Source organism: Armigeres subalbatus, chromosome 1 (assembly GCF_024139115.2).
Source record: "Armigeres subalbatus isolate Guangzhou_Male chromosome 1, GZ_Asu_2, whole genome shotgun sequence".
Classification (NCBI taxonomy): Eukaryota; Metazoa; Arthropoda; class Insecta; order Diptera; family Culicidae; genus Armigeres; species Armigeres subalbatus.
The window spans coordinates 103,712,366-103,732,500 of NC_085139.1; the positions used below are offsets into that span (position 1 = coordinate 103,712,366).

General features: G+C 41.1%; 1 protein-coding gene across 11 annotated transcripts in view; it reads right to left on the reverse strand.

Moving 5' to 3' along the window:
- The window catches only part of LOC134203753 (filamin-A), a 352,847-nt gene that overhangs the window by 300,398 nt on the left and 32,314 nt on the right, over window positions 1–20,135 (reverse strand). For 2 of the 11 annotated variants that reach the window (XM_062678623.1, XM_062678619.1), the window contains exon 1: window positions 3,133–3,932. The exons of 2 other annotated variants lie outside the window; for them this stretch is intronic. In XM_062678623.1, coding sequence (XP_062534607.1) covers window positions 3,133–3,543 — 411 coding nt within the window. In that variant the 5' untranslated portion in view covers window positions 3,544–3,932. Of the gene's footprint in view, window positions 1–3,132; window positions 3,933–20,135 lie in introns of those variants that run through there. 7 more of the 11 variants (XM_062678622.1, XM_062678627.1, XM_062678649.1 and 4 more) reach the window with 7 other exon arrangements.

Consider the following 20,135-nt stretch of genomic DNA (forward strand, 5'->3'; position numbering starts at 1 on the left):
CAATCTTCAAATTTTCGAATCTTCAAATCATCAGATTATCAAATCTGCGAATCTTAAAAATTTCAAATTCTCAAATAGACAAATCATCAAATCATCAAACCTTCAATCGTAAAATAATTCAAATACTCAAATCGTCAAGTTATCAAATCATCAAACCTCCAAATCTTAAAAGCTTTAAATCATCAAATTATCAAACTTTCAATTCTTCAAGTCTTCATATCATCAAATCTTCAAATCTACGCATCATCGAATCTTCAATTCTTCAAAATTTGAAATCGTGAAATATGCAAATCATTAAATAATCAAATCTTCAAATATTTAAACTGTTGAATAGATGATTCTTCAAGATTTCAAATAATCAAATATTCGAATAAACAAATTTTCAAATCACCAAATATTAAAATTATTTAGTTTTCAAATCTTCCAATCATCAAATCTTGAAATTTTCAAATCTGAGAATCTTCGAAATTTCAGATTCCTCAAATCGTCAAATCATCGAATATTAAAATCTACAAATCTACAACTCATCAAATTTTCAAATCGTTGAATCATTAAATCTCAATTTTTTTATGCAATCGATTATTCACATCAAATCTTCATATCTTTCCATTATCAAATCTACAAATTTTCAAATGTTCGAATCATCAAATCTTCAAACCATCAAATTTTCAAATCTGTGAATTTTCTAATCATTCAATTTTCCAATCTTTTAATTTTCAAATCGTTGGATCATCAAATCTTCACATTTTTCGACCATCCCATATTCAAATCATCTAATTTGCGAATTTTGAAATCAACAAATTTTCAAATCTTCAATTCTCCAAATCATCAAATCTTCAAATTTCCAAATATTCAAATCTTCAAATCATCAAATTTTCAAATCTTCATTTCTCCAAATCATTAAGTCTTCAAATTCTCAAATCTTTGAATATTCAAATCTTCGGTATATTCGAGTTTTCAAATCTTCAAATTTTAGAATTATCAAATCTTCAAATGTTCAAATCTTTATAGCACGAAATCATCAAATATTCAAATAATCGAATAATCAAATGTTTTATTCATCATTTCTTCAAATCATCAGATCATCAAGTATTCAAACCTTCAAATCACCAAATCTACAAATTTTCAAACCATCAAGCCTTATAATTCTCAAGTTGTAAAATTTTAAAATCACCGAATCTTTAAATATTCAAATCATGAAATCATTCAATCTTCAAATTATCAAATTTTCAAATCTTTAGACTATAAAATCTTTTAATTATCAAACTTAGGTATCATAAAACCATCTAATCCTTTAATCCATAAATCATCAAATTTCCAAATCTTTAAATTCGCTAGTCATCAAATGTTCAAATATTAAAAAATTATCAAATCTGTGAATTTTCTATTCATTCAATTTTCAATTTTCAAATCGTTGGATCATCAAATCCTTTCATTTTTAGACCATCCTATATAAAAATCATCTAATCTGCGAATCTTGAAATCAACAAATTTTCAAATCTTCATTTCTCCAAATCATCAAATCTTCAAATCACCAAACCTTCAAATTTTCAAATCGTTAGATCATCAAATCCCCATATTTTCAAATCTTCAAATATTCAAAACTTGCAGTCCTCGAATCTTAAAATCAACAATTTTTCAAATTTTCAAATTTTTGAATCCTTAAATGTTGAAATTCTTTAGTCGTCAAATCTTAAAATCTTCAAAACATCAAATTTTTAAATTCTCAGATCATCGAATATTCAATTCTTTAAATCTTCAGTTTTTCAATATCATCAATTATTTAAAACATAACGTTTCCGAACATAATATGCAAAAAAAATCTGCAGATTTTGCAAGGTTTCAATGCAGAACTGCCTTCCATTGGACGGGTGCTCCAATTTTGAAATTTGGTTCAAATTTTCAACTAATGGTTACTCAGAGAAAAACACATAACAAAAGAAAAGGAAAAACATAAGGAAGGTCTTAAAACGAAGCTACCAAATAATACTCAAATCGAAATGACAAAATTGAGACTACTTGCATGAATCATTGAAGTAGTCATCGACATTCCAAACCTTTCTCAACTTTGCAGCTGAAGAGTTGAATGATTAAATCCAAGGATGTTAACGATCATTCAGTAATTTGCGTTCGATCATTCAGTAGTTTGTCAATAACACATTCCAGAGACTGAATTTCAAAATATGTTGTATGGTGGACTTATAGTGCGAAGGTTTTTCTACAACTTTGCCTAATAGTTCGGTATTAGAATTCAACTAATAACGGAGTTAGAGCGCTAGTTGCAGTAACTCAAACTAAATGATGGGAATTTTGTTATCATTTAGTCTAAGTTACTGAAACTATAGCTATAACTCCGTTACTAGTGGAATTCAAACAACGAACCATTAGGCAGAGTTGTAGAAAAACCTTCGCACTAGAAGTCCACCATATAACATATTTTGAAATTCAGCTTCTGGAATGTGTTATTGACAAACTACTAAATGATCACACGCAAATTACTGAATGATCGTTAACATCCTTGATTAAATCTCTTCTGGAATCGTTAACGCCACTAACCAAGCCGGAAAGCTTAGTAACTGCTTCTCAGGAAAAAAAATGATAACTACAAAAAATACCAGCCATCATGAATCACATTCCGCACGATCGCCCGTGGATCATCACATCACTTGTTGATTCAGCAAACGAAAGGAAGGCCGCTGACTAAACAACACAGTCTCATTCTCATCACTCGCACAAAACACATCACCACACGACCGCACCGCGCACCGGCCGGTATCGGTCGGTCACCCAATTCAGGGCCATCTCCTAGCCTATACAACAATCAAGCAACGATGATCAAGCGCGCGATCAAGTTCAGCTCAAAAGCAGCAGGAGTTAGTTCCGCGCATTAGTAAGCAAAAGCCAACCCAAGGGGAAGCAGCCGAGAATCATTGTGTTTGCCAAGGCACGAATCACACGGGTAACAGCGCATAAAATAAAACCCAAAAAGCCATCATAAAAACTTGCAAATGCCATGCCAGTGCGATCTTTTCCAGTAAATTGCCAAAAGCCACTCTTCTGCTGAAAGTCTCACACGCACGTCGGGTAATTCGATTGCTTCGAGTATTCCCGAATTTCGAATTTCTTCTTCACCTGCCGTTGCTGCACCAAACTGTTTCTTCTGCTGCTGATGGCCCTCTGGCCGAAAATGCTACTCAGTTGACTGAGGACACTGGCCCGGTTCTTTAAAATGTTATGATCATACGACTCCGACGGATTCGCCACACTTCGGGGGCCAAAGAATTGACCGTCAAACGAGGAGGTGCAACTGCTACCGTTGCCGGTGTTTTGATTAGACGAAGAGATACTGCCACGAACGTCTCGACTTAACCGCGGTCCGGATCCAACTAACGATGATGAAGTCGACGACGTCGAAGAATCGTAGCCATCACCACTACTGCTGCTGACAGGGCTTTGGGCTCTGCCGCCCTTGTCGCGGGCTCCATCACTGCCACCGCCGTCGCCACCACCAGCGACGGAATTTATGCTCGATCGTCCGTACATGGCTATCAAGGAATTCTCTCTTCGTATACGATCCAACCGGCGACGCGACGGGCACGACACACCAAAAGCGAGTTTTGTTTACTCTCTGTTTCTCTTCTACACAGAAACGAACCGGCTTCCAACCAACAAACACCGGGCGGTCAAACAAACCACTTGTTGTTGTTAATCGTTCCCGCACCAACACTAATTGCCACGAATGGCGCTGATCGCGACTCTCGCGATCCTCACTTCGCCGTCTGGATGCAGCAGTGATGCTTTTGAATAATATCACTGCAGCTTTCTCTCAGCCACGCGAATCACGTCACCAATACCTTCAACATTTCACTGCAATCGTGATAAAATGATGATGATATCTTCTTCGATTAGTCACTTCTTGAATACTTCACCGTGAGAGAATTCGTTTTACTAATCCTGTAACAATAATCAAAGTTGTCATTTACGTGGCTCATAATCATCATTGCCATCAACGACGATAATTGATTCTCGATAAGCACACTTGAAGAAGTGGTTTCAGTCCAATTAGTGCAAATATAAGTCGTCGACAGCTTAGTCTCTCAAGAGGCCAATAATCGAATTATTGTTATGAAATTGTCGATGACCATTTTCCACCCGGCTTCTTGTTGATCAACGGGACGCCCCCCATCCAGTACCCAACCGAAACAGTCGCGAGATTGTGTAAAGGTGCTGATGTGCGTATTGAAGAGAGAGTTGATTAATCGGTGTTTCTTGATTGGAGCTTGAGCAAGAGAGAGTAGGTATATGTGTATGTGTGCGTGCATAGTTTTCCTTCGCTTTTGGCTTGAGCGCCTAGATTCATGCAATCTGCTGTGACAAAATTTGCTTTTGTAAAGCTTTCATTAACAGCCCTTCGTTTAAGCGCAAACGCATTTTGCTCTTCAGGAGTGCCTACAAGCACCTACCTACCGAGCCAAGATTTGTAACGAAAAGTGCCAAGGACGCAAAAAACGTGGACCGGCAACTTTTAGCACTCAGATCTCAGTCGTTTTCCAACCAATTTTCTTGATTTTCTCACAGAATAATCTGTGTCATGTCAAAAATAGTCTACTGAAGGCAGATTACTTTTACAAATAACGGTAACTGATAACCAGCCGGATACTTCCGTTCCACGTTTTTTGCAGTCTATTTGTAGCTATCCAGCATGTTGTCCACACCAGTGCTGATAAATTTCGTTTCAATCATTTAAATACCGAATAGTAAATCTAGTCAAACATTTTTCACCTCTATCATTTTCCATGCTGTCTCAGAAATATTTTCAAAGCACGATATCGAAGTTAGCCGTGAGTGTGAGTGGTTGTAAAAAAAAGTGCTTGTCCCAAAAACCGCTTGAAAAAAATGGAAATGGAAATGGACAAGAATTAAGTGGAAACAAGTTCTTACCAAACGAAGTGGACCACGATTATTAGTGAAATTTGTTTAATGCACTGGACCCGCCGACGCAATACTTGAAGATCGAATATTTTCCATTACGCAGCAGACTATACAATAGTGCTATTCCCCTGGAAAATATCCTGGCGAAGTATTGATGTTTCAAGATTAGTGAAAGTTGAAGATCATTGGAAGAAATCAAGAAGTCTATTTTTCAATCTGTGAACCAGAAGGATGAATATTCCCTGATTTAAACCAGAACATTTTATGACGAACTATTGGTATCTCTGAAGACAGCATTAATCAAAAACTAGCTGGTGTTGAAGAAAGGTCCTCCCTCATCCAGGACATGCGTATTGAAACTTGGTGAGAGAATTCCATTTTATACATATATTTACCAAATTATATTGAAACTATATGATTATATACCATATAAAAAAATAACCATCAGGGCACCCGATTGAAACGATTTGGATAGGAAGAGTGGAATCGTCAACTTCCTGTTGTTAACATCTCGTGGATAAAGGGCGGGCTCTTCTCCCCATCTATTGGGTCAATCTGGGAAACGAGGGCTAGATAATATTATTGTATGTAAGAACTTTCTTCTGGAAGAAGATTCTCTATTCATCCCGTGGATTCGCATAAGTGCCTCTGCTTATGGAACCACCCCACCCATTTTTGGCCCTTCATACAGGAGTTTGATGAAATACAAACAATAATATAATCATGATCAAATCGTTTGTCAGATATGGCCAGTGCTATCGGCAGGTGTCTTGCTACAATAGATGGTAGTATCATCATCATCTATAATTTTCCATGCTGTTTCAAGGAATTATTAGCAGTGGCTGATTTTCTCCCCACCACTGTCACATCCAGGCGCTATAGTATATGCGCTAGGGTGGTTCAAAAAATCGATTTTGCTCCACAGTGCTCATCTGATTCTTTACCATGTTCTGAGTGTCCTCTGAAAATTTGAGCTCATTTGGATTAAAACTGATTTAGCACAAGCCGTTTCAAGTTTGCATGCAAATTAGTATGGGAAAATTTATTTTTTCATTATACTGTTAATGACGCTTCCCCATCAAGCGCATGTTCAAAGCTACATAGCTAAAAGAAATACTCAACAGCTTTCACTCAGTGAAAACCGCATCTCAATTAATCGTTCCAATAATCAGTAATCGAATTTAATCTATACCGTGGTTTTCTGGCGCTAATTGCATAACTCATCAGCAGGCAACATTGCTGCTCGTGGCGCGAAAGATAGCACACACAAATTCAGGCTACTATGTGCACTGCACATTTCAGTGATGCCCTCAAAGAAGTTTAACGATCATGACTAATGATTCGCAACCTGTCTTAAAATCGATTACTAATTATTGGGACGATTAATCAACATGCGGTTTTCGTTGGGTGAAAGCTGTTGAGTATCCTTTTTAGCTATGTAGGTTTTCTTTTAAACTGCGCTTAATTGGTAAATGTCATTAACAGTATAACGAAAAAATAAATATCTCCAAACTAATTTGCATGCAAACTTGAAACGGCTTGTGCTAAATCAGTTTTAATCCAAATGAGCTCAAATTTTCAGAGGACACTCAGAACATGGTAAAGAATCAGATGAGCACTGTGGAGCAAAATCGATTTTTTGAAACACCCTAATATGCGCACAATAGCCAGCATGAGTTAACCACCAGAAATTTGTATGGCGAAAATCATCTAACGCCAATTTTTTCAAAATTAGAAACTTTTCATGAAAAACTACCGGTTATGTAGGAAGGTGTCCGCTACTACGCCTACCAAATATTTTTTTTCGATAAAGGTGCTCATTTTTGAGAAATTGAACCTTGGCGAAAGGAGTAGAATTATAAGTACTAGAACGCTAGTGGCGCTGTAGTCATTTAAATTATTTTGCCAAAAGATGCTTCAACAAGCATCAATTGGCCATAATTTATGCATAATGTTATAGTGCATGTTTACTTCCATCACCAACATCAGCTTGACACTTGAAGTACCGGTACTTTGGCTGCCAGATCAAAGTAACCTAGATGTTAGTCACGCGAACAGGAACGACATAAGCAATCTTATACGGGAAATGTTCCGATCTCCATCTCACTGTACATATATCCATCTCATCGCTAAACAAAGAAACACGGCACCAAATTCGTCGCTTCTTTTTGTTAACATGCGTGCTCACTACTGAAAAAAAAATCACAAAAATAATAAACAAACCAAATTTCTTTCCGTTGCTTTGTTTTTGATGGGATGGAAATATGAGCTATGAGATGAAGTGGCGAACCGTTCCCCTACTTCTGAAACAACTGCGAAACGTATGCCATACTGATTTCATAAAGTTAACTCCTAGTGTGCCGCTGTAAGCACGCTCAAAGTGGGCGATTCATTGATCAGTGCAGGCCCCCACGTAATACAGCGGAACGGCGACGGAAACGGCAGATTTGACAGTTATCCCATATATTTTCTGTCAAACTTTCCGTTTCCGTCGCCGTTCCGCTGAATTGCGTTTGGGACTTGCCTCCACGGTGTCTCTATGGGGAAATATTATTTAAAATAAATCAGTATCTCTGAAACACCCACCACGCGAAAGTATATGCTCTCCTTTTGCATATAGTGAGTATAAACTAAAATGTTCTATCGGGGGATCTAGAATAATTTTTATTTTTTTTACTATTTTTGGTACAAACTCCATAGAAATCTCAAATTTGTATTTGTGTATTTGATAATATATTTAATCGATGACAATCGATTTAGCCCCTCCCACAAAATGTATGGAAAAATGACACCCGATAGAACATTTAAAAAATGCACCTACGTGAAAAAGAAAAACCTATAGAGTAGAGTGGGGCAAGAGAACGCACTTAGTTTTCAATCGAACATGGGGACCTTATGAAAGAAGTTCGTATACTTCGTTCTACATATCAAATCAATGTCGACGGTTCGTATCTTCTTCTTATTGGCATTACATCCCCACACTGGGACAGAGCCGCCTCGCAGCTTAGTGTTCATTAAGCACTTCCACAGTTATTAACTGCGAGATTTCTAAGGCCAGGTTACCATTTTTGCATTCGTATATCATGAAGCTAACACGATGATACTTTTATGCCCAGGGAAGTCGAGACAATTTCCAATCCGAAAATTGCCTAGACCGGCACCGGGAATCGAACCCAGCCACCCTCAGCATGTTCTTGCTTTGTAGCCGCGCGTCTTACCGCACGGCTAAGGAGCCCCCCCCCCTACGGTTCGTATACTCTTTCTTTATGTTACCCAGTGAAAAAAATTATGGATATAATTGAATTCGTTTTAGCAGAGCCCTTATTGCAAGACACCTCAAAAACGCACTCTTACCCCACCGGTGGGGTAAGAGTGCGCATTGGGTGGGGTAAGAGTACGCACTTTTCAAATCATGTTTTTTAAGTATTTATTAACACAAGAAGGATCTAATAAATAACGTTTAATTGATGTTTACTGAAAGTATATGGTGGAATGTTTAAAGATTACGTAACTTTGAAAGAGGGAAGGGGTCCTAGAAATGTGAACTTTCATACGAAAAAAACACTGTGTTTTTTTAAATACCAAAAAACTAAGGAGGTAAAAATATATCAGGTTTCGCGTAGCGTAAACAAAGGAATTATCCTTAAAGAAAGTCCACTAATTACGTAATGAAAAATTTGGCCATTCCACACCCCCCCCCCCTATCTTACAATTTTGTATGAATCCTCTAAAAAATGCATATATCGTCATACATCACGCAACCCCACTCAACCTAAGCGTTGCGTAATTTATGGATGTTGCTTTTGATAAAATGAAAAAATCATTTAAATGAAATTGTGTTTTCAGACTATGTTTAAATCTAAAACAATACATAATACAATTTCATGATTTCGATTCAGCGCTTTGTTCGCTAAGTCGCTTCTAACACAAAATGACTTCAGCAACCCTTAGAAGGAGAACTTGATTAATAATTTTCGATTTCCCTATTTTTCTATCCCTTTTTTGATTGTTGTGGATCTTAACGCTTCGGAAGTAGTCTTATTTCAGCCGAAGATACGAGTTTGGCATCAGAACTTGAATATTCATATGCGTATTCTTGCCCCACACGTTCCTGCGTACTTTTACCCCACATCCCCAAAATTTATACAGTTAATGGTTTTGACCTCTTGGAAAACCAAAATTGATGTTCTGCACCATAAAGAACTCTATACAATAGGTTATCGAAATGGGATAATGTTCACCTGATTGAACGTATTTATGGTAATGGAATACTAGTTGCGGAAACACAATTATTTTTAGCAAAATACTAGTCGCAGCTCACCATACGATGAACTAATCGACGTGTGTCACTCTTCCTGGAGTATCGATTGTCCCATCTTTGTCAAGCGCCTCAAGTCCGCTCGTCAACGCATAGATTTTTCAACATAGCAATCAGTTGTCGTCTGACTTCGCCACGCTTTACACCGATCACGAACTGACAAACACATCACCGAGATGCATATCTGCCCGCAAATGGACACCGGGACGCACACTTGCCGCTAGCCGTGAGGAAGACCCTTATCCGCTCATCACAGTCGAGCCATTCCAGTCTACGCTCATCAGCCGTCCCGGTCCTGTGTATGAATCAGGAGAGAGGGTCTTCCGCCAACCATCCTCAGGCAAGTACTTGTTCAGCTCAAACAGATCTCTTCCTGATGCCTCCCCTGATTCCAGCTGCAGATTGAATGCAGAGTCTCAAGCCGTTGGAGCCCGCAATCGAACACCGGGACGCACACTTGCCGCTGGCCGTGAGGAAGACCCTTATCCGCTCATCACAGTCGAGCCGTTCCAGTCTACGTTCAACAGTCGTCCCGGTCCTGCGTATGAATCAGGAGAGAGGGTCTTCCGGCAACCATCTTCAGGCAAGTACACTCCTAGTAGGATAGGTTCACTGCCTGACATCTCACATGATTCCAGCCGCAGTGTGATTGGTGAACTTCAGGCCGCTCCGTATATCGTCTCAGCCAGCAGGCCACCAAACCACGATTCACCACCTCTGCCAGTTACACCTACCAGCGCTCGGCATTCCTCAAACCACATGATATCTGTTTACTACCAGAACGTGAGAGGGTATTGCGCACAAAAATCAGTCAGCTTAGTTTGGCGTTATCCAGTTGTGACTATGACGTGCTTGTTTTCACGGAAACGTGGCTACGATCAGATATCAAAAGTACCGAAATTTCTTCCAATTACAATTTTTTCCGTTGTGATCGCAACGATTTAACTAGTCATCATTCACGAGGTGGTGGCGTTTTAGTCGCAGTCAGAAATTCACTGAAAAGTGAATGTGTATCGTTAGCTAACTCGGTTGAACTGGAACAAATCGCAGTCCACATTAAGTCGAAGCCTCGTTCGTTTTTCGTTATTGCTGTGTATCTTCCGCCAAACTCTAGTATGCAGTTATACGTTGCTCATGCGAATGCTGTACGTTCCATAGCAGACAATTCCTCTGAGTCTGATATAGTTCTATCTATCGGTGACTATAACCTTCCATCTTTGCGCTGGAATTTCGATGTTGATATAAACGGGTACGTCCCTTCCAACGTTTCCACTGACACTGAGCTGAACTTCACGGAAGCAATGTTTACTAATGGCTTGAGGCAAATTAACCATGTTGTAAACATAAATGGAAGACTTCTCGATCTGATATTCACAACTCTCCCTGAGATCGTTGATATAATTGAGCCAACATCTCCGCTACTGCCTATTGATATCCACCATAAACCAATCATCGTACTTCTTGACGAGAATGTCATGCCAGCATTACCTGTTGACGTAGACTGTTTTATATATGACTACTCGGCATGCAACTTCGATCTGATTAATTCTACTTTTGACGACATTGATTGGACATCATCTCTGCGGTCTGATACAGTGGACGGAATGCTATCGGCCCTCTACGAACTTCTCTTTGAAGCTATCAACACACACGTTCCTCGTAAGAAGCGTGCCTCAAAGTCTGATTTTAATCAACCTTGGTGGACTCCTGAGCTACGTAACCTTCGCAACAATCTCCGCAAGCTGCGTAGTCGATACTTCGTAACAAAGAACGTTTCTGACAGGGACAGACTTCGTGATTTCGAGCTGGAATATAAAGCAATTCTTTCTGCTGCCCACGAAAACTATGTGCACAATGTTCAAGCTTCTGTGAAAGAGAATCCTTCCCATTTCTGGAACAAGCAATGAAGCAGCTAACCTTTTTGCTGCCTACTTCGAAAGTGTTTTCTGTAGAGCATCTCCTGTCCGTCGCCAGAATTGTTTTGGTCAAATACCTTCCTACAACATCAGCTTACCATGCTTTCAGTTTTCTCCTGATGAGATTCGAACAGCTCTGGATGATCTTGACACATCTAAAGGTCCAGGAACAGACCATCTTCATCCTGCATTTTTTAAGAATTGCGCCGCCACGTTAGCAACCCCAATTGCTGTAGTGTTCAACCGCTCGCTCCAAGACAGAGTGTTTCCATTTGCTTGGAAAACCGCGTCCATAATACCGATCCATAAATCTGGAAGCCGAAATTGCGTCACTAACTATCGGGGAATATCCATCCTCTGCTGTTTAAGCAAGGTTTTTGAAAAGCTGATCCACGCAAGATTGTATAGAGCCGCTGGACCGATTATCTCGAGCTGCCAGCATGGATTTATGAAAAACCGCTCAACAACAAATTTGATGTGTTACGTGTCAACCATATCTCGAGAGCTTGAAGCCAAGCGACAAGTTGATTCCATATATGTCGATTTTGCAAAAGCTTTCGACACTGTACCCCATGATATTATTATCGACAAACTGAATCACATAGGATTGCCAGCGTGGATCACAGAATGGCTGCACTCTTACCTATCTGGTCGCAAGGCTTTTGTGACGGTGAACTGCAGGTGCTCCAATATCTTTTCAATGACATCTGGAGTACCTCAAGGCAGCGTCCTCGGTCCTCTAATATTTGTCATCTACGTTAACGACCTCGGTTTAGTGATTTCATCAAGCAAGATTTCATATGCTGACGACCTGAAGTTTTTCCGCGTAATTGCATCTCGTGCTGATTGTGCTGTTATTCAGGACGACATTAATCGTTTGCTTGTTTGGTGTGGCGACAACGGCATGCGCGTAAACAGTAAAAAAAATGCAAGGTCATAACTTTCATACGTTCCGCCATCGCTATCCTGCAGAATTATTCCATTGGACCGGACGGCTTGGAACGCGTCAGCTCTATTTGCGACCTAGGAGTAACCATCGATGCGAAGTTGAAGTTTAACGAACACACCAGCATCATTACATCTAAGGCATACAATGTACTGGGTTTTATCCGTCGTCATGCTGCCGGCTTCAGCGATGTATACTGTATAAACACTGTTCTGCTCATTGAGCGTTTTAGAATACGCTTCATCAGTCTGGTCTCCATGTTACCTGGTCCATACGCTGGCACTCGAAAGAGTCAGAAAACTTTCATTAGGTTTGCTTTAAGACAGCTACCTTGGAACGATCCATTTAACCTCCCGAGCTATCCAAGTCGTTGCAGGCTGATCGACTTGGAAACGCTTTCTGTCAGGCGCCTAAAAATGCAGAGATTGTTTATCTTCGACCTCCTGACAGGGAATCTGGATTGTCCCGAGCTATTGGAGCTCGTACGTTGGAATGTTCCCTCACGCAGATTGCGAAACTCGCCTTTATTTGTGATCCCTTTTCACAGAAAAAACTTTGGCTACAATAATTGTTTTGATTTGTGTTTGCGTTCTTTTAACGATGTTTGTAACAAGTTCGATTTTATTCTGTCCAAAAATGTGTTTAGTGCTAGGATTAGAGAATTAGAATAATTTAGCTATTAAGGAAGGAATCTGTGCGTCATGGTCGAAGATGGTGTACTAATAAATAAATAAAAATGACCAAAAATTATCTTTCTTCATATCTCGCTTGTTGTTTATTCAAATCGTTTACAATTACACATGACAATAGTTGGTCAGAATACCTGCCAAACTGATGCAGTGCTGCTAGTTTATCTTGTTTTATAACTTCAAAAAATCGAAAACGTACTCTTACCCCACGCGCACTCTGGCCCCACTCTACTCTACTTTCGTGTAGTGGATTTTTTTAGAGATACTGATTTTTAGAAAATAAGTCTCTTCGGACAAAGACACCGTGGCCTCTCTTCAATTGAAAGATTGTATTCTGTTAATTAAGATTCCCGTAATTCGAATGACTGGTGGCCGGAAGAATGGTATGGACGGATCCGGTCACTTTGATATCCGGGAAATCCGGATTTCCAGGGACATGTCCTACTTGTTTGTTTGTTGATTTCAGTAGGTTCCTTCAAGAATTCCTCCGGGATTTCCTCCAGGATTTCCTCCGTGAGCTCTCCCAGGAATTTATCCGGGAGTTCCTCTCCCTCACTCGATGGAGAATCTGGCTAGTCTAATCAGTTTATTCGCTTCTATTTCAATATATTATTTATAAACATTTACAGCTTTCTAGTACATTAAAAAAAAAGTCGCAACCTTCTAAGGTGAATTTCTAGAATTGATTACTTTTACAGATGTTCCAAAGTTTCTGAAGCACCACTAAGTGGCCTCCCGGGGTCAATGGATGGTTTTTGCAAAGATTTTGCTCTCATACTGGTACAAAAAATGTTGTGTGAACCAGTTGCTACTTTTGGAGGACGAATTTCAAAATTTGTCTTTTACTCTGGATGGTCCGAAGCTCCTGGAGGACCAATTAGTGGAATTCGGCACTCACGTTGCTAGAGAAAATGATGTATAAAAGTCACAGTAGTCTAGGACGATTTCCGATTTGGTCACTACTCCGGGTGCTCCGGAGCTTCCTAGAACCACTTGATGCCTATTCGGGTTCAATTTGTTGTCCTTGCAATGATTTTGCTCTTACAATGCTACAATAAGGGATCTTTGAAGTCGTGGTTTCTAGGACGAAATTTCACAATTTTCCAATTCTCCGGATGTTCTGAAACTTCTGGAGGGACACTTATTGACCATCTGGACTGGATTCTGGAGTCGATGAGTGTTCCGTGCATTGATTTTGCTCTCACATTAAGTCAACGATCGATTTATAAAAATCGTAGCTTCAAACGACGAACTTGTTAAACTGACCATTAATCCGGATGTTCTAGAACTTAGTGACCAACCATCCGAAATGAATAAGTCCTTGTATTGATTTTGCTCGCTCATGGCTGCAATAGTCAATTTCTAAAAAGTCACAGCTTTGTAAGATAAATTATCGGAATCGGCAGCTTCTTTGAATGAACCGGATCTTCCGTATGACCACTTGCTGGTCTTCCGGAATCAATGGGTGGTCCTCTAAAATGATTTTGCCCTCATATTGCTATTCAAAAAATGAAACATGCTCCGGATGTTCCGGAGGTCCTCCCGGGGGACCTCTTAGTGACCACCTGGGGTAAATGAATGAGTGATTAGAAATAGTCGCATATTATTGGACTATTGGAGCAAATGGGATCGATCACGATTAACGGCGACATGCAGCCATGAATGGAGAAGACTCTTACGAACTGCACAGCTACTCCAACAAATAAAATAAATAAATGATACCCATTATGCTTGGAATCTATTGAAAAGTGTTTCCCCCATGGGGAACTCGTCCTGGAACGGAATCTTTGAGGTCAGTACGTCTGGTGGCCCTAAAACAGTAAGATACCCATATTGTTGGGGTTCCATTGAAAAATGCTTATGACCTCTCCCGACCGCTTTGGGAACCTGTTCTGAAATGGCCACTCGAATGTTCACACTTATGATGGGCCTAATGTAATCATAACATGGATTACTGCTTGGAAATTTCAAGAAGTTTGTTACCGAAATCCAAAGTCAGTATTATCAAATCAGGACATGTCCCTGGAAATCCAGATTTCCCGGCCATCAGTTTTAGTGGACCGATCAATCCCAACAATAGCACGATTAAGAAAGAAAATTCGCAATCGAGTAAGCCCAAAACTGTTGAAATCGGTTGAAAATTGCTTAAGATACAAGCATTTCTTTTTAAAGAATAAAAAAAAGTCGGAACGCCTTCCTCCACCCCTCCTTGATCAAAACTTCCATTAACCCCTACAATCGATTTTAATCGTCATTATTGTGGATCTGACAGAGTTTCAACGTCTTGCTATGAAAAATCATTCAGATATCGTGAATTGAATTCCGAAAAGGTCCCCGGTACCCAGCCGGCCATATAAGGGTTAAAAAGTTTTCAGTTGAACGTTTGGAAGGATTCCCATTGAAGATGCTAGTGAATTTTTCAGTGATGCTCCTGAAACCTTGTAGAATTCTGAAAGGAATTCCTGGGAGATATTGCTGAAGTAATTACCACATGAATTCGTTGATGAGTACCTGAAGGAAATCCAAAATAAAAATGAATTCCTGTAGAAATTATGTCTTTATTAGGGAGACTTTCAGCCCGAGGCTGGCTCGTCTCCGGAATTCCAAAGATAGTTCCAGAAGTATTTCCATGAGAAGTTTCTTGAGGAATTTCAGTGGGAATATTTGAAGAAAGTTCAAGAATAATTCCTAGAGGAGTTCCACAAAGAACTCTCAGAGAAATTTGAAGATAAACAGCTGGAGGATTTCCAGGAAGAATTTCAGGATGAATTTCATGAGGAACTCTTGAAAGAATTCCAGAAAGGATCTATATGTTAGTTCGTTGAAGGAAGAATGACTAGATCTAAGATGAACATCTGGAGGAATTTCAAAAGAAATTTATGCAGGAAATCCAGGAATTATCAAAGGAACCCCAAAAAAAACCAAATTCATCCACCTAGCGTTTGTGGTGCCTTTCTCGCATTTAGTTAAGACTACTCTTAAGCAGAAAACACGAAACATTGTACTATAAAACTAAAGGCAAAATCGCAGATAGCCTCATTATTGTCGAGTATTTGGACAGAGCTGCAGCAACAGGGAGCAGAAAACCAAAATCGTGAATGGCAAGCCATCAACCTCGAGCAAGCGAGCCACATAGTGAATCACCGATAACCAGTGGCTTGCCTCTATCCTATCGGCCGGCAAGCGATGCACGAGGAGTTTACCCTTGCCAAACAGCAGCCCGTTTGACCGGCTTAGGGTCTGCCTCATTTGGAGAATTAAACTGAAATTAAACTTAAAAGTGACATTTCAATAATTATCGAATAACCCTGCTCGCAGAGCAAGATTACTTTTGACAGATATCGAATCATTTTGCATCGATGTGTTATTGGAATTGCTGAGTAGCATCAGCCATTCTTATGACCGGATCATTTGCTAATTTTCGAACTATCACTTTTAAGTTTAATTCTCCAAATGAGACAGACCCTTAGTGCCAGGGCCAACCGACCTGGGGACCAACCGACCTGGGTTTCAACCAAGGATGCTAATGATCATTCAGTAATTTGCGTTAGATCATTTAGTGATTTGTCAATAACACATTCCACAAACTGAATTTCAAAATATTTTATAGGTTTTTCTACAACTCTGCCTAATTGTTCGTTGTTTGAATTCCACTAGTAACGGAGTTATAGCTATAGTTTCAGTAACTTAGACTAAATGATAACAAAATTCCAATAATTTAGTTTAAGTTACTGCGACTTGCGCTCTAACTCCGTTATTAGTTGAATTCTAATAACGAACCATTAGGCAAAGTCGCAGAAAATTCTTCGCACTAGAAGTCCACCATACAACATATTTTGAAATTCTGCTTCTGGAATGTGTTATTGACAAACTACTAAATAATCGAAAGCAAATTACTGAATGATCGTTAACATCCTTGGTTTCAACTCGATCTGGTGTTGCTTGACCGAAAATTGCAATTATCATTGCAGCTCCGCTTCCACGTACGAAAAAGTTACAAATAGAGTTAATTACCTACCTTGCTGGAGCAGACATACGATGGATGCCCACTGCGGGACGTCAAAATCGTCATCGGTGACATGAACGCTCAGGTAGGAAGGGAGGAAATGTATAGACCGGTAATCGGACCGGATAGTCAGCATACCGTATCGAATGACAACGGCCAACGATGCATAAACTTTGCAGCCTCCCGCGGAATGAAAGTCCGAAGCACTTTCTTCCCCCGCAAGAATATCAACAAGGCCACATGGAAATCACCTAATCAAGTAACGGAAAACCAAATTGACCACGTTCTAATCTACGGTAAATTCTTCTCCGACATCACGAACATACGCAATTACCGCAGTGCGAATATTGAATCCGACCACTACCTCGTTGCAGTATGTCTGCCCTCAAAACTCTCGACGGTGATCAACACGCGTCGGAGTCGTCCGCCACGGCTAAACATTGGGCGGCTACAAGACGGTAAACTAGCCCAAGACTACGCGCAGCAGCTGGAAGTGGCACTCCCAACGGAAGAGCAGCTAGGCGCAGCATCTCTTAAAGATGGCTGAAGAGATATTCGATCGGCCATTGGTAGCACCGCAACCGCTGCACTAGGCACGGTGGCTTCGGATCAGAGAAACGACTGGTATGACAGCGAATGTGAGCAGTTAGTTGAGGAGAAGAATGCAGCATGGGCGAGATTGCTGCAACACTGCACGAGGGCGAACGAGGCACGATACAAACGGGTGCGGAACAGACAAAACTCGATTTTCCGGAGGAAAAAGCGCCAGCAGGAAGATCGAGACCGTGAAGAGACGGAGGAACTGTACCGCGCTAATAACGCACGAAAGTTTTATGAGAAGTTAAACCGTTCACGTAAGGGCCACGTGCCACAGCCTGATATGTGCAAGGACATAAACGGGAACCTTCTTACGAACGAGCGTGAGGTGATCCAAAGGTGGTGGCAGTACTACGAAGAACACCTGAATGGCGATGTGGCAGACGAAGATGGCGGTATGGTGATGGACCTGGGAGAATGCGCGCAGAACATAATCTTACCGGCTCCGAATCTCCGGGAAATCCAGGAGGAGATTGGCCGACTGAAGAACAACAAAGCCCATGGGGTTGACCAACCACCAGGAGAGCTATTTAAACACGGTGGTGAGGCACTGGCTAGAGCGCTGCACTGGGTCATTACCAAGATTTGGGAGGAGGAAGTTTTGCCGGAGGAGTGGATGGAAGGTGTCTTGTGTCCCATCTACAAAAAGTGCGATAAGCTGGATTGTAGCAACTACCGCGCAATCACATTGTTGAACGCCGCCTACAAGGTACTCTCCCAAATTTTATGCCGTGGACTAGCACCAACTGCAAGGGAGTTCGTGGGGCAGTACCAGGCGGGTTTTATGGGCGAACGCTCCACCACGGACCAGGTGTTCGCCATTCGCCAAGTACTGCAGAAATGCCGCGAATACAACGTGCCCACACATCATCTATTCATCGACTTCAAAGCCGCATATGATACAATCGATCGGGACCAGCTATGGCAGCTAATGCACGAACACGGTTTTCCGGATAAACTGACACGGTTGATCAAAGCGACGATGGATCGGGTGATGTGCGTAGTTCGAGTTTCAGGGGCATTCTCGAGTCCCTTCGAAACCCGCAGAGGGTTACGGCAAGGTGATGGTATTTCGTGTCTGCTATTCAACATCGCTTTGGAAGGGGTAATACGAAGAGCAGGGATTAACACGAGTGGTACAATTTTCAATAAGTCCGTCCATCTATTTGGCTTCGCCGACGACATAGATATTATGGCACGTAACTTTGAGAAGATGGAGGAAGCCTACATCAGACTGAAGAGGGAAGCTAAGCGCATCGGACTAGTCATCAACACGTCGAAGACGAAGTACATGATAGGAAGAGGTTCAAGAGAAGACAATGTGAGCCACCCACCGCGAGTTTGCATCGGTGGTGACGAAATCGAGGTGGTTGAAGAATTTGTGACTTGGGCTCACTGGTGACTGCCGAAAATGACACCAGCAGAGAAATTCGGAGACGCATAGTGGCTGGAAATCGTACGTACTTTGGACTCCGCAATACGCTCCGATTGAATGGAGTTCGTCGCCGTACCAAACTGACAATCTACAAAACGCTAATTAGACGATGCTCGTGGAGGACCAACGCGCACTTGGAGTTTTCGAAAGGAAAGTGCTGCTACCATCTATGGTGGGGTGCAGATGGCGGACGGTACGTGGAGGAGGCGAATGAACCACGAATTGCATCAGCTGTTGGGAGAACCATCCATCGTTCACACCGCAAAAATCGGACGACTTCGGTGGGCCGGGCACTTAGCCAGAATGTCGGACAGTAACCCGGTGAAAATGGTTCTCGACAACGATCCGCCGGGCACAAGAAGGCGAGGTGCGCAGCGGGCAAGGTGGATCGATCAGGTGGAAGATGACTTGCAGACCCTCCGTAGACTGCGTGGTTGGCGACGTGTAGCCATGGACCGAGCCGAATGGAGAAGACTCTTATATACCGCCACTTCGGCTTTAGTCTGAATAAATAAATAATATCCCTCCTTAATTCGGCGTACAAGATTATGTCATGTATTCTGTTCAACAGATTGAGGCCCTTTGATTGAGTCCTTCGTCGGCGAATACCAAGCAGGTTTTCGTGAGGGCCGATTAACGACGGATCAAATGTTTACCCTTGAAAAATTCCGGGAGTACAACTTGCATACACATCATCTGTGTATTGATTTCAAGCCGGCGTACGATTCAGTGAAACGGAATGAATTATAGCAAATTATGCTTGTACATGGTTTTCCGGCGAAACTGATACGGCTGATTCGTATAACGTTGGACGGATCGAAATCAAGTGTAAGGGTTGCGGATGAAATATCGACGTCATTTGTTACCTTAGATGGATTAAAGCAGGGTGATGCACTCTCGAACCTACTGTTCAATATAGCGCTCGAGGGAGCGATTAGGAGAGATCGGAGATATTATCGGAATTGATCGCCGTGCCGTGGAAGAGGCTTTTGCGCCTTTTAAGAGGGAGACAGCGAGGATTGGACTCACGATCAATACCAGCAAAACGAAGTACATGGTCGCTGGCAATCAACGTGGGTTCATTAGTGGTGGTGGTAGCGAAATAGTGCTGGATGGTGAAAATTTTGAAGTGGTAGAAGAATTTGTGTATCTTGGAACATTAGTGACGTGCGATAATGATGTTACCCGCGAGGTGAAAAGGCGTATTGCAGCTGCAAATAGGGCTTATTACGGACTTCGTAACCAGCTTAAGTCCCGTAGTCTGCAAACAAAAACAAAACTCGCGCTGTATACTAC